Source organism: Macaca mulatta, chromosome 1, assembly GCF_049350105.2.
Source record: "Macaca mulatta isolate MMU2019108-1 chromosome 1, T2T-MMU8v2.0, whole genome shotgun sequence".
Classification (NCBI taxonomy): domain Eukaryota; kingdom Metazoa; phylum Chordata; class Mammalia; order Primates; family Cercopithecidae; genus Macaca; species Macaca mulatta.
The window spans coordinates 196,511,674-196,529,979 of NC_133406.1; the positions used below are offsets into that span (position 1 = coordinate 196,511,674).

General features: G+C 45.4%; 1 protein-coding gene across 1 annotated transcript; it reads right to left on the minus strand.

Annotated features, from left to right (window-relative positions):
• Positions 1 to 1,652: 1,652 nt before the first annotated feature.
• Positions 1,653 to 12,207, minus strand: KLF17 (KLF transcription factor 17). The gene is made up of 3 exons (XM_001098279.5): positions 12,127 to 12,207; positions 2,191 to 3,034; positions 1,653 to 1,891 (listed from the first exon to the last, which is right to left on the minus strand). The coding sequence occupies exons 1-3, from the start codon at positions 12,205 to 12,207 to the stop codon at positions 1,653 to 1,655; spliced, it is 1,164 nt and encodes a 387-aa protein (XP_001098279.3).
• Between the last annotated feature and the right edge of the window lie 6,099 nt (positions 12,208 to 18,306).

Consider the following 18,306-nt stretch of genomic DNA (forward strand, 5'->3'; position numbering starts at 1 on the left):
CTTGGCCTCCCAAAGCATTGGGATTACAAGCATGAGCCACCGCACCCGGCCTCAAATTTTATCCCACGAATACTAACTCCCAGTCAGACACCGTGGCTTATGCCTGTAATCCCAGCATTTTGGGAGGCTGAGGTAGGTGGGCCGTTTGAGGTCAGGAGTTTGAGATTAGCCTGGCCAACATGGTGAAATCCTGTCTCTACAAAAAATACAAAAATTAGCCGGGCGTGGTGGCGTGTGTTTGTAATCCCAGCTATCCAGGCTCTTCTGCCTCAGGAGAATCATTTGAACCTAGGAGGCAGAGGTCGCAGTGAGCTGAGATTGCACCACTGCACTCCAGCCATTGTGACAGAGCAAGACTCTGTCTCAAATAAATAAATAAATTTCCCCATACTTCTAAGTTTGCTAGCAGCAACTTGGGATGCCAGATCCCATGCCCTATGCTAGGGCATTCCATCCAAGTCTGTGAAATGGTGGGAAGAAACAGAAACTCTGGGTATGTGGCCAGTGAGTGCCAGGGAGAATCTGATGCCATATGTGCCATGTCCAATACAGTCCAAAACTAGTTTTTTCATTTTCTGGAAGAAGAAACAAGGCATAGGGATCCAAGAACTTTCCCAAGGTCACAAGGATATTAAGTGGCAAATTCAGGATTTAAAAATAGTCTGGCTCTGGAAACTGGATTTTATGTAGCAAGCGAAGGAGTCATTAAAGGGTTTTAAGCTGGAGAGCGACAAGAAATCAAGAGCTTTTAAGGCCGGGCGCGGTGGCTCAAGCCTGTAATCCCAGCACTTTGGGAGGCCGAGACGGGCAAATCACAAGGTCAGGAGATCGAGACCATCCTGGCTAACATGGTGAAACCCCGTCTCTACTAAAAATACAAAAAACTAGCCGGGCGAGGTGGCGGGCGCCTGTAGTCCCAGCTACTGGAGAGGCTGAGGCAGGAGAATGGCGTAAACCCGGGTGGCGGAGCTTGCAGTGAGCTGAGATCCGGCCACTGCACTCCAGCCTGGGCGACAGAGCAAGACTCCGTCTCAAAAAAAAAAAAAAAAAAAAAAAAAAGAAATCAAGAGCTTTTAAATGAAGCTCCCAATCTCTACTGTACTCCACATTCCCATCTGACTAAACTCCAGCAGAAGCAGGTGGCCCCAGAGAGGTTAACAGCATCCAAGACAAGGTTTGAGGAGTCTCTAACTGGCTGCAGAACTTCGTGTGGGCTTCAACACTGACCCATAATCTTCCTATCTTCATCTAATCCTACACCTGCTGAAGAGAAGATCTAGCCAGAGGCAGGTAAGATCTGTGTAGAAAAGCCAGAATGAGGCTGGGTGTGGTGCCTCATGCCTGTAATCCCAGCGCTTTGGGAGGCCGAGGTGGGCAGATTACGAGGTCAGGAGATTGAGACCATCCTGGCTAACACGGTGAAACCCTGTCTCTTCTAAAAATACAAAAAATTACCCAGGCATGGTGGCACGTGCCTGTAGTCCCAGCTACTCGGGAGGCTGAGATAGGAAAATCACTTGAACCTGGGAGGTGGAGGGTACAGTGAACCAGATCGCGCCACTGCACTCCAGCCTGGGAGACAGAGTGAGACTCCATCTCAAAAAAAAAAGAAAAAAAAAAGGAAAAAGCCAGAATGAGGAGAGGAGACTGACCTAAGGACCAGCAGCAGGAGGACCGTCCTGCTCTCTACTGTTGGTCTGTGGGTCTGAGGGTCCTGGCCGATGAGTTTTCTGGTGTTGCTTGAGATGGTCAGACCTCATGAACTCCCGGCTGCACTGATCACACTTATATGGTCGATATCTGGTGTGTACCCGTGTATGTCGTCTCAGCTCATCAGAACGGAAGAAAGACCACGAACAACTTTCCCAGTTGCAAGAATAGGGCCTCTCACCTGGGAATGACAAGGGAGAGATGGAATTTAGAATAGAGTAGGAAGGAAGGGGTCCGACTCTGAGGCAGAGCAGTCCAGGTTGAGGATTCAAAAGGGAAGGTCCAGGGAACCAGGGAGCGGCAACATAATCAGGAGTGCCCACCCCAGTCCTCCTGTATGGCAAGTCGGGGAGCCAGTCTAGCTTAGTTCCAAGCTTGGAAGAGGAAAGGCTCATCCCAAACAATTACCCACCAGTGTCCCAGGACAAATCAAAAGCCCAGAGACTCCTCCATCCCCACCCCACCTGACACCTCCTTCACCTGTGTGCTTGCGCTGGTGGCTCACCAGGTGGGAGCGTTTGGTATAAGCTTTTCCGCAGTTCTCGTAGTTGCAGCGGTAAGGCCTTGCCTCCGAGGAGCCCCCTCTACCAGTCCTTTCCTGAGGCCTGGAGTTCTTCTCTGCTGTCTGTGGAGCAGGTCTGGGCTGCTCTGGTAGAAATGGGTCTTCTTGAGAGTCCGGCTGAGTTACAAGAGAGTCCTGAGACCCTAAAGCCAGCAATGACTGGGGCTCAGCTGGAGGCATCCCAAGGTCATGGGCATCTTGTGGGGGCAACATCTGAGCCATGGATGGGAGCACTGCCTGGGCCTCAGTGGAAGGCATGGTCGGGCCTAACAATGTTTCTTCAGAAGGCACTGTCGAGAGGCCAGGGTAAGGCATTGGAGGGTTCCTAGCGTGGGACATCATTGGGATTCCAGTGGAAGCCGAGACTGGCAGCCCACTGGGGGGCATCCTTAGATTCCCGCTGAAGGGCCTGGCCACCCTTGGAATATTGGGCTCTCCTATGGGCATTAGTTGGGGCCCACTGAAAATCATCATCTCTTGCTGAGGGGGAGACACTCTCTGACAGTAAATCATCTGGGAAGGAGTGAGAGTCGCTTGGGGGCAGTAGCTCACACCACGCTCAGGCAGTGGCATACTGAACTGTGGCCCTCCTTCATCCATATTCTGCCTCGGCGCCTCAACAGACACCAAGGGGGACCTCAGCATCTCTGTACTGTGAGGAAAGTGCTGAATGCTTGGTAGGCCTTGGTTCCAAGAGGTGTGCACTCCAGAGCTTCCAGAAGATGAAGACATGTTCAAGATGGGCGCTGAGTTCTCGTTATCCTTGGGGAGAAAGAGTCAGGTGATTTTTGCTCAAATTCCAGTTCCACATGTCCCTCCTCTTCATTCCCAGACCCCATCCTAATCCAGCCCTCTGTTTCCATCTCTTGCTTGAAAAATATCCTGCCTCCAGACCATTTTCCAGCTTGGGCTTTCTCACATGCGGTCTGGCTGATACAAGCCCCATAGAAGCCTAGCCGTAACTCATGCCACTTTCTCTCGGACATGTTTTTGGTTTTTATTTCACACAAAGCAACAAAGAGAACAAATAAAACAGTCCATAACCTACACCTTCAGCAAAACTCTGAGAAAATGTTCAGACTCCAATTTATTTTTTTCTTTTTTTTTGAGACAGTTTCATTCTTGTTGCCCAGACTGGAGTGCAATGGCGCAATCTCGGCTCACCGCAACCTCTGTCTTCTGGGTTCAAGTGATTCTCCTGTCTCAGCCTCCTGAGTAGCTGGGATTACAGGCATGCACCACCATGCCCGGCTAATTTTGTATTTTTAGTAGAGACGGGGTTTCTCCATGTTGGTTAGGCTGATCTCGAACTCCCGATCTCAGGTGATCTGCCTGCCTCGGCCTCCCAAAGTGCTGGGATTACAGGCGTGAGCCATCGCGCCCAGCCCAAACTCCAAATTATACATAAGTGTGAAAGTGAAAGAACATCCTAAACCAGCAGAACGGGTGCAGAAAGCCACAAAGATAGAAGGAATTGAGGCTGCAGATGGGTCTTGGCTTTAGCAAAACTTAGACATCATCTGCAAATATTTGCCTATGGAAGAGCATCTGCCCTGAGTGGGAACTGCCTGGGCAGGTCGGAGATCAAGCATTGGTGGAGATATGGGGAAAAGGCAGATATGACAAAAACACTTCTTAAAAAAAGGGATGGGGGTTGTCTGGAAGTCAGGGGCAGTATCCCTCGATGACTGACTTGCATGAAGGGTAGGAAAGAGATTGGTGGTAGAAGGTCTTAAAATAGGATAGGAGCCAAGAACCATGTTTTTAAAACCTGTCAGTAGGCCAGGCACGGCAGCTCACAACTGTGTAATCCTAGCACTTTGGGAGGCCAAGGCAGGTGGATTGCTTGAGCTCAGAAATTTCAAAAACAAAAACAAAATCAGCTAGGTATGGTGGCGTGTGCCTGTAATCCCAGCTACTTGGGAGGCTGAGGCAGGAGAATCACTTGAGTCCAGGAGGCAGAGGTTGCAGTGAGCTGAGATTGTGCCACTGTACTCCAGCCTGTGCTGACAGAGTGAGACCCTATCTCAACAAGACAGGCAACAAACAACAACAAAATCCATTACTGTAGCAATAGAAGAGGGAGCTGTTGAGTTGAGAAACAAATAAAGCTACCCCATCATCTCCTATTCACTCTTCAACTGGGATGGTCCAGAAAAGAAAAATCCATTCAAATATGACAACCAAAAGAGAAGTTTAAAGTAGGGTATCCATACGAGATACTAAACCATCAAGAAAGAAATTGAAGATTGCAATAAAAAAAAAATCACCAGAAATTATTACTACAAATCAAGGGAAAATGTAACAACATTCAAATACAAGAAAGAGAAGAGAAGAGAAGAGAAGAGAAGAGAAGAGAAGAGAAGAGAAGAGAAGAGAAGAGAAGAGAAGAGAAGAGAAGAGAAAGGAGAGGAGGGGAGGAGAGGGGAGGGGAGGGGAGGGGAGAAGAGAAGAGATCGACTCGCCGAGGCGGGCAGATTACTTGAGGTCAGGAGTTCAAAGAAGGAAGGAAGGAAAGAAGGAAGGAAGGGAGGAAATAAGGCAAAACTTGAAGCAATTACAACTTTTGCAGCAATTATAGGAACATCACAGGTCAGAAATAGGGAAATTCAAAACAAAACATCCAGACAGCAGGATAGGAGTTATATTAGAGAGTAGGAAATGGGGAAAGATAAGAAAGGGACACTGGACGGGCTTCTATTTCTTGACCTGAATGACAGTTTCACAGGTTTTACTTTGTAACAGTTCATTACTTTGTAGAAGCTGTACTTACATTCACTTTTCTGTTTGAGTGTTATTTTTAGCAATATGGTTTAAAATAAGTTAGTATTGCTCGGCACAGTGGCTCATGCCTATGATCCTAGATCCTTGGGAGGCCCAGGTGGAAGGATCGCTTGAGTCTAGGAGTTCAAGACAAGCCTGAGCAACATAGGGAATCCTCATCTCTACAAAGAACAAAAAACTAGCCAGGCATGGTAGCATGTGCCTGTGGTCCCAGCCACTCAGGAAACTGAAGTGGAAAGGACCACTTGAGCCTGGGAAGTCGAAGCTGCAGCGAGCTGTGATCGCATCACTGCGGTCCGGCCTAGGTGACAGAGTGAGGCCCCATCTCAAAAAAAATAATAATAATAATGCTAAATTTAAATAGGCAATATTCTATACAAATTCACAGTGTAAAATATATATATATATTTTTTAGCTCTGTCCAGTAAAATAGCCCATCGAAGCAACTGTGACTCTAGTAACAATGCATGCCTCTAGAACCTAGACTTGTCTCTAATTCTATTCCTTGCTAGAAGTTAGACCAAGAATTTCCTGACTCCAAGACTGGGAAAAGGAAGGTTTAAGGGAGGCTGGTACATTTCGTGCCTGAAAATAAGAGAGCTTTCAAAGATTAGGACTGGGTCAAAAAGAGACAGGAAGTGATATCAAGGAAGACAGCAGGGTAGGAAGCACCAGGAACATGTATCCCCAGCAAGGTAACTATCGCACTGGTAGCGTTTGCCTGTTATAAGTTTTTTGGAATGGTGCAGGGTTTTAAGGCTTGTACCTTCCAAGGGAAGGCTTTGAAAGTAAATTGCAGTTAATTTTGGTCAACCTAAATTCTTAGGTAGGTATTAACTCCCCATACACACCCCATGTTCCTGGAGCAACTTGCACGAGCCAGAATGGGCAATAAAAACCTTGTCCTCCAACTATTGGGGATCTATGTCCTGATTGTTATTTGCTGTTTCTGATTATGAGGTGCAGACAGAGGTAGGCAGCCATTGTGGCAACTTAACCCCCAATGTTACAACCCCCACCCCTTCCCACTGAAGAGACTTCCAGATATGAATACAAACATCCAAGAAGCTCAACACAATTCAAGTAGGATAAACTCACAGACCTATACCAAGAAACATTATAATAAAACGGTTGAGGCCAGGCGCGGTGGCTCATGCCTGTAATTCCAACACTTTTGGAGGCTGAGGCAGGTGGATCACTTGAGGTCAGAAGTTCAAGGCCAGCTGGCCAACATGGTGAAACCCCGTCTCAACTAAAAATACAAAAATTAGCCAGGTGTGGTGGCAGGTGCCTGTAATCCCAGCTACTCGGGAGGCTGAGGCAGGAGAATCGCATGAACCCAGGAGGCGGAGATTGCAGTGAGCCAAGATCGTGCTATTGCATTCCAGAGAGCGAGACCCTATCTCAAAAATAAAAAATAAAAATAAAACTGTTGAAAACCCAAGACAAAGAGAATCTTGAAAATAGCAAGAGAAGTGACTCATCACTTATAGGGGATCCCACAAATTACCTGTAGTTCTTTAATCAAAAACCTTGGACACTAAGACCATGGGTTGATATATTCAAAGTACTAAAGGAAAAAAAATAACTATCAACCATCCTATATATGGCAAAACTGTCTTTCCAGAATGAGGAAGAAATTAGACATTCCAAGATAGGCAAAAGCTGAGAGACCATTACCACTAGACATGTCCTGCAAGAAACGCTAATTGCAATCCTTCAGGTTGAAATGAAACAATGCTAGACAGTAGCTTGAAGCCATGTGAAGAAATCCGTCATAAGAAAAATTTCTGATAAGGGTAAATATATGGACAATGATAAAAGTGAGTATTATTTTAACTTTGATATATAACTCCACTTTTTGTTTTCTACATGATTTAAAAGAATGCATAAAATTTATAATTTTATTTTTTGACATACGATGCATAAAAATGTCATTTTGTGAGATCAGTAACTGAAAAGAGGTGGGAATGGAGCTATACAGAAGCAGTTTTTATGTGCTATTAAAGTTAATCTGGTATAAATTCAAATTAGAATGTTATAAGTAGGATGTCAAATGTATTCCCCATGGCAACCACAAAGAAAATAGCTAGAGAATATATGCAAAAGGGGCCGGGCACAGCAGCTCATGCCTGTAATCCCAGCACTTTGGGAGACCAAGGTGGGTGGATCACTTGAGATCAGGAGTTCGAGACCAGCCTGGCCAACATGGTAAAACCCCATCTCTACTAAAAATATAAAAATTAGCCGAGCATGGTGGCACATGCCTGTAGTCCCAGCTATTTGGGAGGCTGAGGCAGGAGAATCGCTTGAACCCAGGAGGTGGAGGTTGCAGTCAGCTGAGATCCAGCCACTGCACTCCAGCCTGGGCGATAGAGTGAGACTCTGTCTCAAAAAAAATAAAATAAAATAAAATATATATACACACACACACACACACACACAAAAGGAAATTGTGTTATAAGGAAATGTAAGTTTCACTATAAAAAAAATCAATTAAACAAAAAGACAATGCTGGAAATGAGGAAAAAAATGGCAGAATTAAATCCTTCCTTGCAAGTAAAATACTTTGAAAAGTAAATGGATAATAATTTCCAAAAGACAGATATTGGTAGAATGGATTAAAAATGGATAGTAGATCACAAATTAAGTCTCAATAGATTTTAAAAGAAAGATATTTTTTCTCTTGCCGCTTTTAGAAAAAAAGCAAAAAAAAAAAAGGTATCATAAGGTATCATACAAAGAATATTCTCTGACCCACAACCAGATAAACTAGAAAATTTACAAATCTCTGGAAATTAAACAGCACTCTCTGAAACAATCAATGGGGCAAATAAAAAAACCATAATGAAAATTAGAAAATACTTAGAGACCAATAAAAATGAAAACATAGCTACCAAATCTTATGGGATACAGCAAAAGCAGTGGTAAGGGGAAAATCTACTGGTTTAAATGCTTACAATAAAAAAGATCTCAAACCAACAACCTAACTTTATACCTTAAGGAACTAGAAAAATACACTAAACCCCAAACCAGCAGAAGGAAGGAATGAGAAAAATCAATGAAACTAAGTTCTTAGGAAAGATTAACAACATTGTGAAACATTTAGCTAGATCAACTAAGGAAAAAGAAAAAGCTCAAATGATTAAATATGAGAAATGAAATTGGAGACATTATAATACAGTACTGTGAAAAATTGCACACCAACAAATTGGATAACCTGGATAAAATGGACAAATTCCTAGAAATACAAAACCTATCAAGACTATCACAGGTTGAGCATTTTGAGACTATGAAGCAGGTGGATCGCTTGAGGCCCAGAGTTCAAGACCAGCCCGGGCAACATGGTGAGACCCCCATCTCTACAAAAAAAATTAAAAATTGCCAGGTGTGGTGGCAAGTGTCTGTAGTCCCAGCTACTCCAGAGGCTGAGATGTGAGTGGTGCAATCAATCATGGCTCATTTTGAGCTGGAATACAGTGGTATGATCATGGCTCACTGCAACCTCAAGTGAAAAAGCTGAGCTCTTATCCTAACTTTGAACATTACTAATTGAAGTGATTAAATTAAGCATTTATTCTGCCTCTAAAAGAAAAAAAATTTCAAAATTACCAAATGATTGCAGTTAAATATTAATTCCTACTTTACAGAAGAATACAAACTAATAAATGTAGAATGAATGGTGGAATTACAAAATTTATTTTTCTGCCAGGTCCAGTGACTTACGCCTGTAATCCTAGCACTTTGGGAGGCCGAGGGGGGTGGATCACTTGAGGTCAGGAGTTCAAGACCAGCCTGGCCAATATGGCAAAACCCTGTCTCTACTAAAAATACAAAAAATTAGCCGGGCGTGGTAGTGCATGCCTGTAATCCCAGCTGCTCGGGAGGCTGAGGCACGAGAATCGCTTGAATCTGGGAGGCAGAAGTTGCAGTGAGCCAAGATTGTGCCACTGCACTCCAGCCTGGGGGAGAGAGTGAGACTCTGTCTCAAAAAAAAAAAAAAAAAAAAAAAAAAAAGAAAAGAAAAGGAAAGGAAAAGAGAAAAAAAAAAAGGAAAAGAAAATGTATTTTGCCACCCCTAAGGAAATTTAATTGAGGAAAAATTTAAATGTGGTGTTAAAACCAGTAGATGAATGGCTGGTAGGGAACTGGACATTGGATACACACAAAGCAGAATCACACAGATTACTTTCCGACCGCAAGGTAAATATCAACAGAGAGATCAATGAAGCTTTTCACTACCTTAATACAAGTATCACCAAATGGTAGCCAGGTGTGTCTCCTGATGTTATGCAGGATAAAACCTGCATGAGGCATGAGGCACTCTTGCCAAAAATCTTGAATCCAGTTAAGCTGTAAGTTCTAATCATAACTTAAAGGTAATACAAGTGATAGAAGATAAAGCTAAATGCTACCATGAGGAAGCAATCTGATATATCTGAAAGGAACATGCTATAAGACAAAAGTCAGTATCATGAAAAACTGAATCCCAATCATGAAAAAATAAAACTATTCTAATTTCAGAGACTCAAGGGACATAATCACCAGATACAGTGTATGGTCTTAAATTCTGGTTGGACATTCCAGCTACGAAGTACATTTTAGGAATAGCTAGGGGCATTTGAATAAGGCTTGCATCTAAGATGATTTAAAGGAATTATCAGCTGGGTGTGGCCGCTCACTCCTGTAATCCCAGCACTTTGGGAGGCTGAGGCGGGTAAATCACTTGAGGGCAGAAGATTGAGACCAGCCTGACAAACATAGCAAAACCTCTCTACTGAAAATACAAAAAATTAGCTGGGTGGAGTGGCACACGCCTATAATCCCAGCTACTTGGGGGGAGGCTGAGGCACCAGAATTGCTTGAACCTGGGAAGCAGAGGTTGCAGTGAGCCGAGATGGCGCCACTGCATCCCAGCCTGGACAACAGCACCAAGACCCTGTCTCAAAAAACAGTGTATATATATATACACATATATACACATATACATATATATATATATATACAATTTTGATACATTTGATTATGTGGTTTTGGCTATAGAGGAAAATGTTCTTTTTTAAAAAAACTCTAGAAGAGTTGGGAAGATCTTGTTTTATTTTTAATTTAAATAATTTTAGAGACAGGATCTCATTATGTTGCCCAGGCTGGAGTGCAGTGGCTATTCACAAGCGTGATTGCGGTGCACCACAGCCTAAAACTCCTGAGCTCAAACAATCCTTCTGCTTCAGCCTCCCGGGCCACTGGGACTACAGGTGTGAGCCACCGTGCCTGGCCTTATCAGTTTTATTTACCACTATATGCTCAGCAACTAGCATAAGACAGACATATAATAGGAACTAGGTAAATGACTATTGGGTGGGCCCCTCTGGGGTGCTCAGCCTGTCTTCCCTAACTCTTAGCAATGGCCCTCTCATTTTCCCAGTCCTTCATGGCAAATTAAGTTGTCTAAACAGGCCTTCACCACTACTTTGCCTTATGATTCTCCCAAATTTGCTCTGGCCTCCATCTCTCCACAGAGCCAGCTTGCATAAAGGTCACCAGTGACAACTTCCATCCCACTATGACCAAGCAGCACTTTCCAGACTCCTGGCTTGACCTCTCAGTTTATAGGACCACTGGCCACACCCTTCCTATAATGCTTCCCTTGGCCTCTCACACGCATGGACACACTTTCCGACCTTTTCTCCTTCCTTTCTCTCAGACCCCCTCCTTCACAGTCTCTTTTGCAGATTTCTCTTCCTCTACTCTCTCTGGGCAAGCTTCCCCATGCCAGTGGATCTGTTTCTGTTTACAATCCAACTATTCCTAAATCTATGGCTCTGGCGAAGATGGCTCCTGCATTTTCCAGCTAGCTATTGTTTGGGTCTTTTTGGATGGCCCACGGGTTCTTCCAATGGACTGTGTCCAAAATTCACTATCATCTTTGCCCACCTCCCCCAAACAACGGATTAACCTAGTCCTTCTCACCCTTCTTTCTCGCTCAGAAAATATCACTGCTGTCACTCAATTGTGCAAGCAAGAAATCTGTTACTCTAGATGTCTCCCTCACCACTTGGAAGCAATGATTGTGATCCCTGTCTCCAAAACATCTCCACAATCTATGATACATCTAGCTTCTCCATCTCCACTCTCACTTCTCTAGGTAGGCCGCCATTTGAATTCTCACCTGGATTATCACAAAAGCTTTCTAACTATTGCCTTGAATCCAGCCCACATCCACCAGGACACTCCTTTGAAAATGCAAATCTAATTGAGACAGACTGTTTAAACTCATCAATGGCTTCCCACTGCTCTTGGAATAAACAAGCCCTGAATGATCTCAATGTGTCCCTGGGGCCACCCTCCCATCACTGTCTAGGCCCTGGTCTTTCAGTTCCTCCTAAGAGGAAGCATACAGCCTGTGGTCTTAGACCGGGGAACCCTTCACCTGACCGGTTCTCTAGTCCCAGAACAGAGTCTCAGCTGTCATTAAGCCTCCCAAATCGGGTCAAACACCTCTGGTATCTGCTCCCATGCGCCCCCGACTTCTCCTTCATGTAACGCCGTACAATTCCAATCATTCAGCTAACGATTTATTAATAAAATTTTATATATATCTGTTTCATGGTAAATTCATCATTGTATTTCCACGGTCTGGAAAAAGCCTACCACTTAGTAGGGCTCCAATTAACATTTTTTTTTTCCTGTCATTTTCTGCTCACTTCTTAACTTGGTCTTTGCTGTCCTGCCTACTCAAATCCCTCGCCAGAAAGTTGCCTGGAACCCTCTTACCCCCGATGCACCCAACACAAGCTCTACTGCTGGGCGAACATTATTGGAATAAACGACGTATGATTTACACCCTCAATCTCACAACCCTCCCTTTCCAGTCCCTCCCCAATCTCGCATCCCTCCCTTTGCAGCCCCTCCCCAATCTCCCATTCCTTCCTTTGCAACCCCTCCCCTCGGATTTCCACCCCTCGGGTTTCTGCTTCCCTCTGCCTCCCTTCTCCTACACGGCCTCCTCTCCCCGCCGCCCCCTAGCCTGGGCCCGCCCCCGGCCTGCCAGGAGCTGACACCTGACTCACCTGGGCAGCCTGGTGCGCCACCTGCCATCGGCTCAGCTCCCCAGCCTCCTGTTCCATCTCAGCCCGCGGTCGGTTGTACATGAAGACTGGGTGGGGTCTAGACTCTACTGAACAGACAGGAAACCAGCCACCACGGCGTCGCAGGCGGGTATCGGGACATCGCCACGCCACAATCACCTTCTATTTACCTACTTACAACTGCGCCAGGGGGCGGAGTCAGCCCCACCCGTCCCGCCCTGCGCCGCCCCCGCAGCCCTGCCCTAGGCTGCCCACCCCAACCAAGGCGGCATCACGGACAGCCACCTTAGGCCTTGAACGCTTCCTAAAGGAAGTTGGTCCGCCCACCCAACCCACCCATTCCACCCTTCAGTCTGAGCAACTGTTTCACCCAAGTAGGGGCTGAGGACCCCCAGGTCTCAGACTCCACCCAGGAGGAGGCTGGAGAGAGAGGCAAGGCTGGGTGTAGGGCGTCTGCCGACAGGAGAGCCTCCACCAGCACTCTATCAGGTCGGGAGTTGCCATAAGCTTTGGGAGGGCTGGAGCTTTTCTGCTACAGTCTGTGCACCTCTGTCCCTTGTCTGTACGAACTGAAGACTGCGAGCTTCATGGCACAATCTATTTATTCCACAGTGTTTACTGAGTGCCCAGTGTGTGTTGGGCATTGGTCTCTGAACTAGGGGTAAAATGGTGAACAGGACAGAACAAAGTCCTTGCTGTCAATTTCCATTTTACATGGGCAGACAAGAAATGAGTAATAAAGTTGTTAACTATTATAACTTTAGATGGTGGTGAGTGCTATGGAAAACCAAAAGACAAATGTGAGCTGAAAACGAAATGCCTGAAAGGAGCCAGCCATAGGAAGATTGAAAGGCTCTAAGGCAAGAAAGAGCCCAACAGTGCTAGAAGGAAATTGAAGGCAGGGTGACCACAGTGATACCGCATGGGCAGTGACACGAGGACAGAGGGATAGGGCCTTGAAGACAGTAGAAAGGAGTTTGGATTTTATTCTGGAACTTGATATGATCTGATACATGTTTTTAAAATAAGCCATTTGGCTCCTTATGGATTATAAAGGGCCAGAGGGGTGCAGAGACACCAGTTAGAAATCTAAAGGAGCTGTGGCTGGGCCAATGGTTCATGTCTGTAATGCCAGCACTTTGGGAGGCTGAGGTGGGCGGATCACCTGAGTTGGGAGTTTGAGACCAGCCTGACCAACATGGAGAAACCTACTAAAAATACAAAATTAGCCAGGCGTGGTGGTGCATGCCTGTAATCCCAGCTACTCAGGAGGCTGAGGCAGGAGAATCACTTGAACCTGGGAGGCGGAGGTTACAGTGAGCCGAGATCGCACCATTGCACTCCAGCCTGGGCAACAAGAGTGAAACTCCGTCTCAAAAAATAAAATAAAATAAATAAATCTAAAGGAGCTGTCCAAGAAGGAGATGTCAGTGTTTGGTCATGGAGGTGGTGCCCACCTGTAGTCCCAGCTACTCAGGAGGCTGAGGCGGGAGACCACTTGAGCCCAGGAGTTCTGGGCTGTAGTGTGCTGTGCTGATCTGGTGTCCACACTAAGTTCAGCATCAGTATGGTGAGCTCCCAGGAGTGGAGCACCACCAGGTTGCCTAAGGAGGGATGAACCGACCCAGGTCAGAAATGGAGTAGGTCAAAACTCATGCTGATCAGTAATGGGATTGCTGCACTTGTGAATGGCCAGTGCACTCCACCCTTGGCAACATAGTGAGATCCCATCTCTAAAAAAAAAAAAAGAAAAAGAAAAACAGGACTTGTAATGGATCAGAAGGGGGTAGGAAGGAAGGGAAAGAGGAATCAAAGAGACTCCTAGATTATTGGCTTGAGCAACTGTGTGATGATCGTGCCACTTGGTATATGGAAAGATAGGAAGAGGAGCAGATTTGGAAGTGGCTGAAACAAGAATTCCATTTTAGACATTGATTTTGAGACGTCTATTAATTATGCTCAGAGAAGGTCAGGGCTATAAATGTAAACTTGGGTGTTGTCAGCATAGAGAGATGGTAGTTAGAGTGGATGCTATCAACACTGGAGATAGTTTGAGAAAAGGACAGAGGACAGAGCCTGGGGACTCTTACATTTAAGGCCCAGCAGAACAGCAAAGTCATCCAAAGAGCCTGAGAGGTTGAGATAAACAGGTAAGTGACTACTGGATTTGGCAAGACAGAGGTCACTGGTGACTCTGCCAAAACCAAGTGTAGTAAGATGGAAGCCTGATTGGACTGGACTGCCAAGGGAACAGGAGTTGATGGAGTGGGACATTGTCTCTAAACTCTAAACAAAGAAGTTTTGCTACGAATGAGAGCAGAAAAATGAGGTGGCAGTTAAGGGAGGGCATATTATAGGCTGATGGGGATGCACCAAAGGAGAAACTGACACAGAAATAGAGGGCTCAATTATAAGAGCAAAGTCGTGGATGAATTACGAAAGGACAGGATCTGGAGTACCAATAGACAAGTGGGCCTTTGGTGAGAGCAGGGATATTTGCTCTATCATAACAAGTGGGTAAGAAGGCTCTTATGTATCTTAGGGTCCCCAACTACTAGCATGAAGTGGGGCTGAGAGCAGGCCCTTGAGAAGTGGTGGCTATGATTCTATGGCTAACAACTGCTCAGCTCTCAACTCCAGGATCACCTCCTTCTGGGGCCATCTCTGACTCCCATTTGATGCCTCTTTCAGTTCTCACATACCTAGTGTTTCTCCTAACTTGGCATTTAGGAGATATTCGTAGAATGGATCATGTTTGACACACAGAGCAGATCATTTTTATACTCCCCTCCTCTAAAGATAAAATTATTACCATAGGCCGGGCGCGGTGGCTCACGCCTGTAATCCCAGCACCTTAGGAGGCCGAGACGGGCAGATCACAAGGTCAGGAGATCGAGACCATCTCGGCTGACACGGTGAAACCCCGTCTCTACTAAAAATACAGAAAAGTTAGCCAGGCGAGGTGGCAGGTGCCTGTAGTCCCAGCTACTCCGGAGGCTAAGGCAGGAGGATGGCGTGAACCTGGGAGGCGGAGCTTGCAGTGAGCTGAGATCGTGCCACTGCACTCCAGCCTAGGCGACTGAGCGAGACTCCGTCTCAAAAAAACAAAACAAAACAAAACAAAAATACAAATTAGATGAGCGTAGTGGCACGCACTGTAGTCCCAGCTACTCCGGAGGCTGAGGCAGGAAAATGGCGTGAACCCGGGAGGCAGAGCTTGCAATGAGCGGAGATCATACCACTGCACTCCAGCCTGGGCAACAAAGCAAGACTCCATCTCAAAAAAAAAAAACCAAATTATTTCCATAATTCAAATTTCATATTTTCACATGATTATAAAATGAAACAAATTGTAATAATGGCCAGAAAAAGGAAAGGCAAAAGTGAAAAATTTATTTGCCAAAACTTTGTATGCATACTCACATCATAAAATAAATAATAAAATTAATATTATGGCTCCAAAAAATGAAAAAGGCACACTATTTATTTCAATCACTTTCACATCTACCTGCTTAAATTTTGATCCTTTCCTTACAATCTGATATACTCCCTTATGTAAATAATCATCCAGCAACCAACAAGTCAAGTTTAATAAAACCAAAACATCTAAAGAAGATACAACATAGGCAACAACACTTAGGCCACAACATTTATTTCCTTTATTCATCTTTCATTTCAAAACCATTAACAAGTTTAAAGGAATAGGTTTTCATTTCAAAGGTACATTTTTATTCAAATTCAGTAAAATATTTCATGTACAAATTAAAAATTTGCACTTAACAAACAAAAATGTTTTGCCTCTCAGTTTGCACTCTGTTCCACTTTTTTTTTTTTTTTTTCGTTTTTTTTTTTTTTTTGAGATGGAGTCTCGCTCTGTCACCCAGGCTGGAGTGCAGTGGCGCAATCTCAGCTCACTATAAGCTCCGCCTCCCGGGTTCACACCATTCTCCTGCTTCAGCCTGCCAAGTAGCTGGGACTACAGGCACCTGCCACCACTCCCAGCTAATTTTTTGATTATTATTTTTTTTCTAGTGGATACGGGGTTTCACCATGTTAGCCAGGATGGTCTGGATCTCCTGACTTCATGATTCGCCCTCCTCGGCCTCCCAAAGTGCTGGGATTACAGGCGTGAGCCACTGCGCCCGGCCTGTCCCACTGTCTTAACACAAAAGTCCAACTGGTTACAAAGAACGACAGAATAGCCGGGCGCGGTGGCTCACGCCTGTAATCCTAGCACTTTGGGAGGCCAAGACGGGCGGATCACGAGCTCAGGAGATCGAGACCATCCTGGCTAACACGGTGAAACCCCGTCTCTACTAAAAAAATACAAAGAAAAAACTAGCCGGGCGAGTTGGCGGGCGCCTGTAGTCCCAGCTACTCCGGAGGCTGAGGCAGGAGAATGGCGTGAACCCGGGAGGCGCAGCTTGCAGTGAGCCGAGATCCGGTCACTGCACTCCAGCCTGGGTGACAGAGCGAGACTCCGTCTCAAAAAAAAAAAAAAAAAAAAAAAAAAAAAAAAGAATGACAGAATTGAAAAAAGTTAAGCCCTGTTTGTCTTTGTCATCACTGACAGTAACTCATGATTGTTTATTTTGAATCTACAGTGTAAACTTGGATGTATCTAATACCACAGGGGTTAGAGATCTGACCCTTGCCTAAAGTGAGCTCCAAACATGGGTATTGGTGTGACTATATAACCGAGCATACTCCAAATGAATTTCTACATAGAATGCAGTATTTATTAAAGGATCGCTAATAAAAATGTGTTAGTGTGGCTGGGCACGGTGGCTCAAGCCTGTAATCCCAGCACTTTGGGAGGCCCTGGTGGGTGGATCACGAGGCCAGCAGATCGAGACCATCCTGGCTAACAGGGTGAAACCCCGTCTCTACTAAAAAAATACAAAAAACTAGCCGGGTGTGGTGGTGGGCGCCTGTAGTCCCAGCTACTCAGAAGGCTGAGGCAGGAGAATGGCGTAAACCCAGGAGGCGGAGCTTGCAGTGAGCTGAGATCTCGCCACTGCACTCCAGCCTGGGCAACAGAGTGAGACTCCATCTCAAAAAAAAAAAAAAAAAAAAAGTGTTAGTGTGAAGTTTACATATACAAATAAAATCCAGTATCTATAGCAATTATTTAGAACTTAAACCAACAAAATATTTTTTAGGAGAGGAGTATTTCAATAGTATTTAAAAATTACTGGCACACAGCAATAAAAGGCAGACCAACTTTTAATTGGATCTATTATCGTTAAGCTCTTTATAGATATACACCCCTTCTAGCCTGCACATGGACAGACTGCTACCACCGCCCACTTTAATATGGCCAGGGGCTGTAAGTCTTCTTGACCCTGCCAGGTGGCCCTGTATTATCTCTGCCTGGAATGTTCTTCCCCCATTTCTTCATCTACTAATCGCATTTGTTTTACCAACATTTAATGAGTGTCTACTATAGGCTACTCTCCCTTGGGGTCACCTCCTTTAGGAAGCCTTTGCTGCACCCCGACCTCCCATTTCCGTGTCCCATTCCCAGGAGTAGTCTTTGGGTGAACTGCAAGGACCACTGGGAACTCATTTCCAAGTGACTACTGCAGTCGGTATATGTTTCGAACGGTGCCATCTGCTTGAGATGAAGTCTGGACTCAAGGTCTGGGATTAAATTCCAGCCTGAGATTTTGAAATTTGTGATTTCATCTTTCTGATTCTCACTTGCTTCATTAGCAACCAGCACCTCAGAGGATTAGTTTCCTGATTTATGAATGATCCCATTAACATCTTTATCAAATGCCTCAAAACATATCAAAATAAGACAGAGCCAGCCCCACCTTTCAGCCTTTTAATTCTGAGCCAATTTTTGTGTGGACATCTGGAATGCCTAGGGCTTGTGGGTCAGAGGAGTTTGCCCTGGGGTCCTGCCTCCTCCCCCAACCTTACACTGCACCCTATCCTCCACTGACAGTCCATCCTGGAGACACACACCTGGGCCTGGGCGTGACTCAGGGGCAGGCATGCTGCCCACCCCTCTGCCATTTTCCCTGTTACCTCCCAGAACCCTGGTCATTCTGGGCTCCAGTCCTGGGTCCATGAACTGTCCCCTGCAAAGTGCTGCAACTCGCTGTCTGTGGCGGCTCTGACTCCTGCATCTTTTACACACAAAACAACAACATT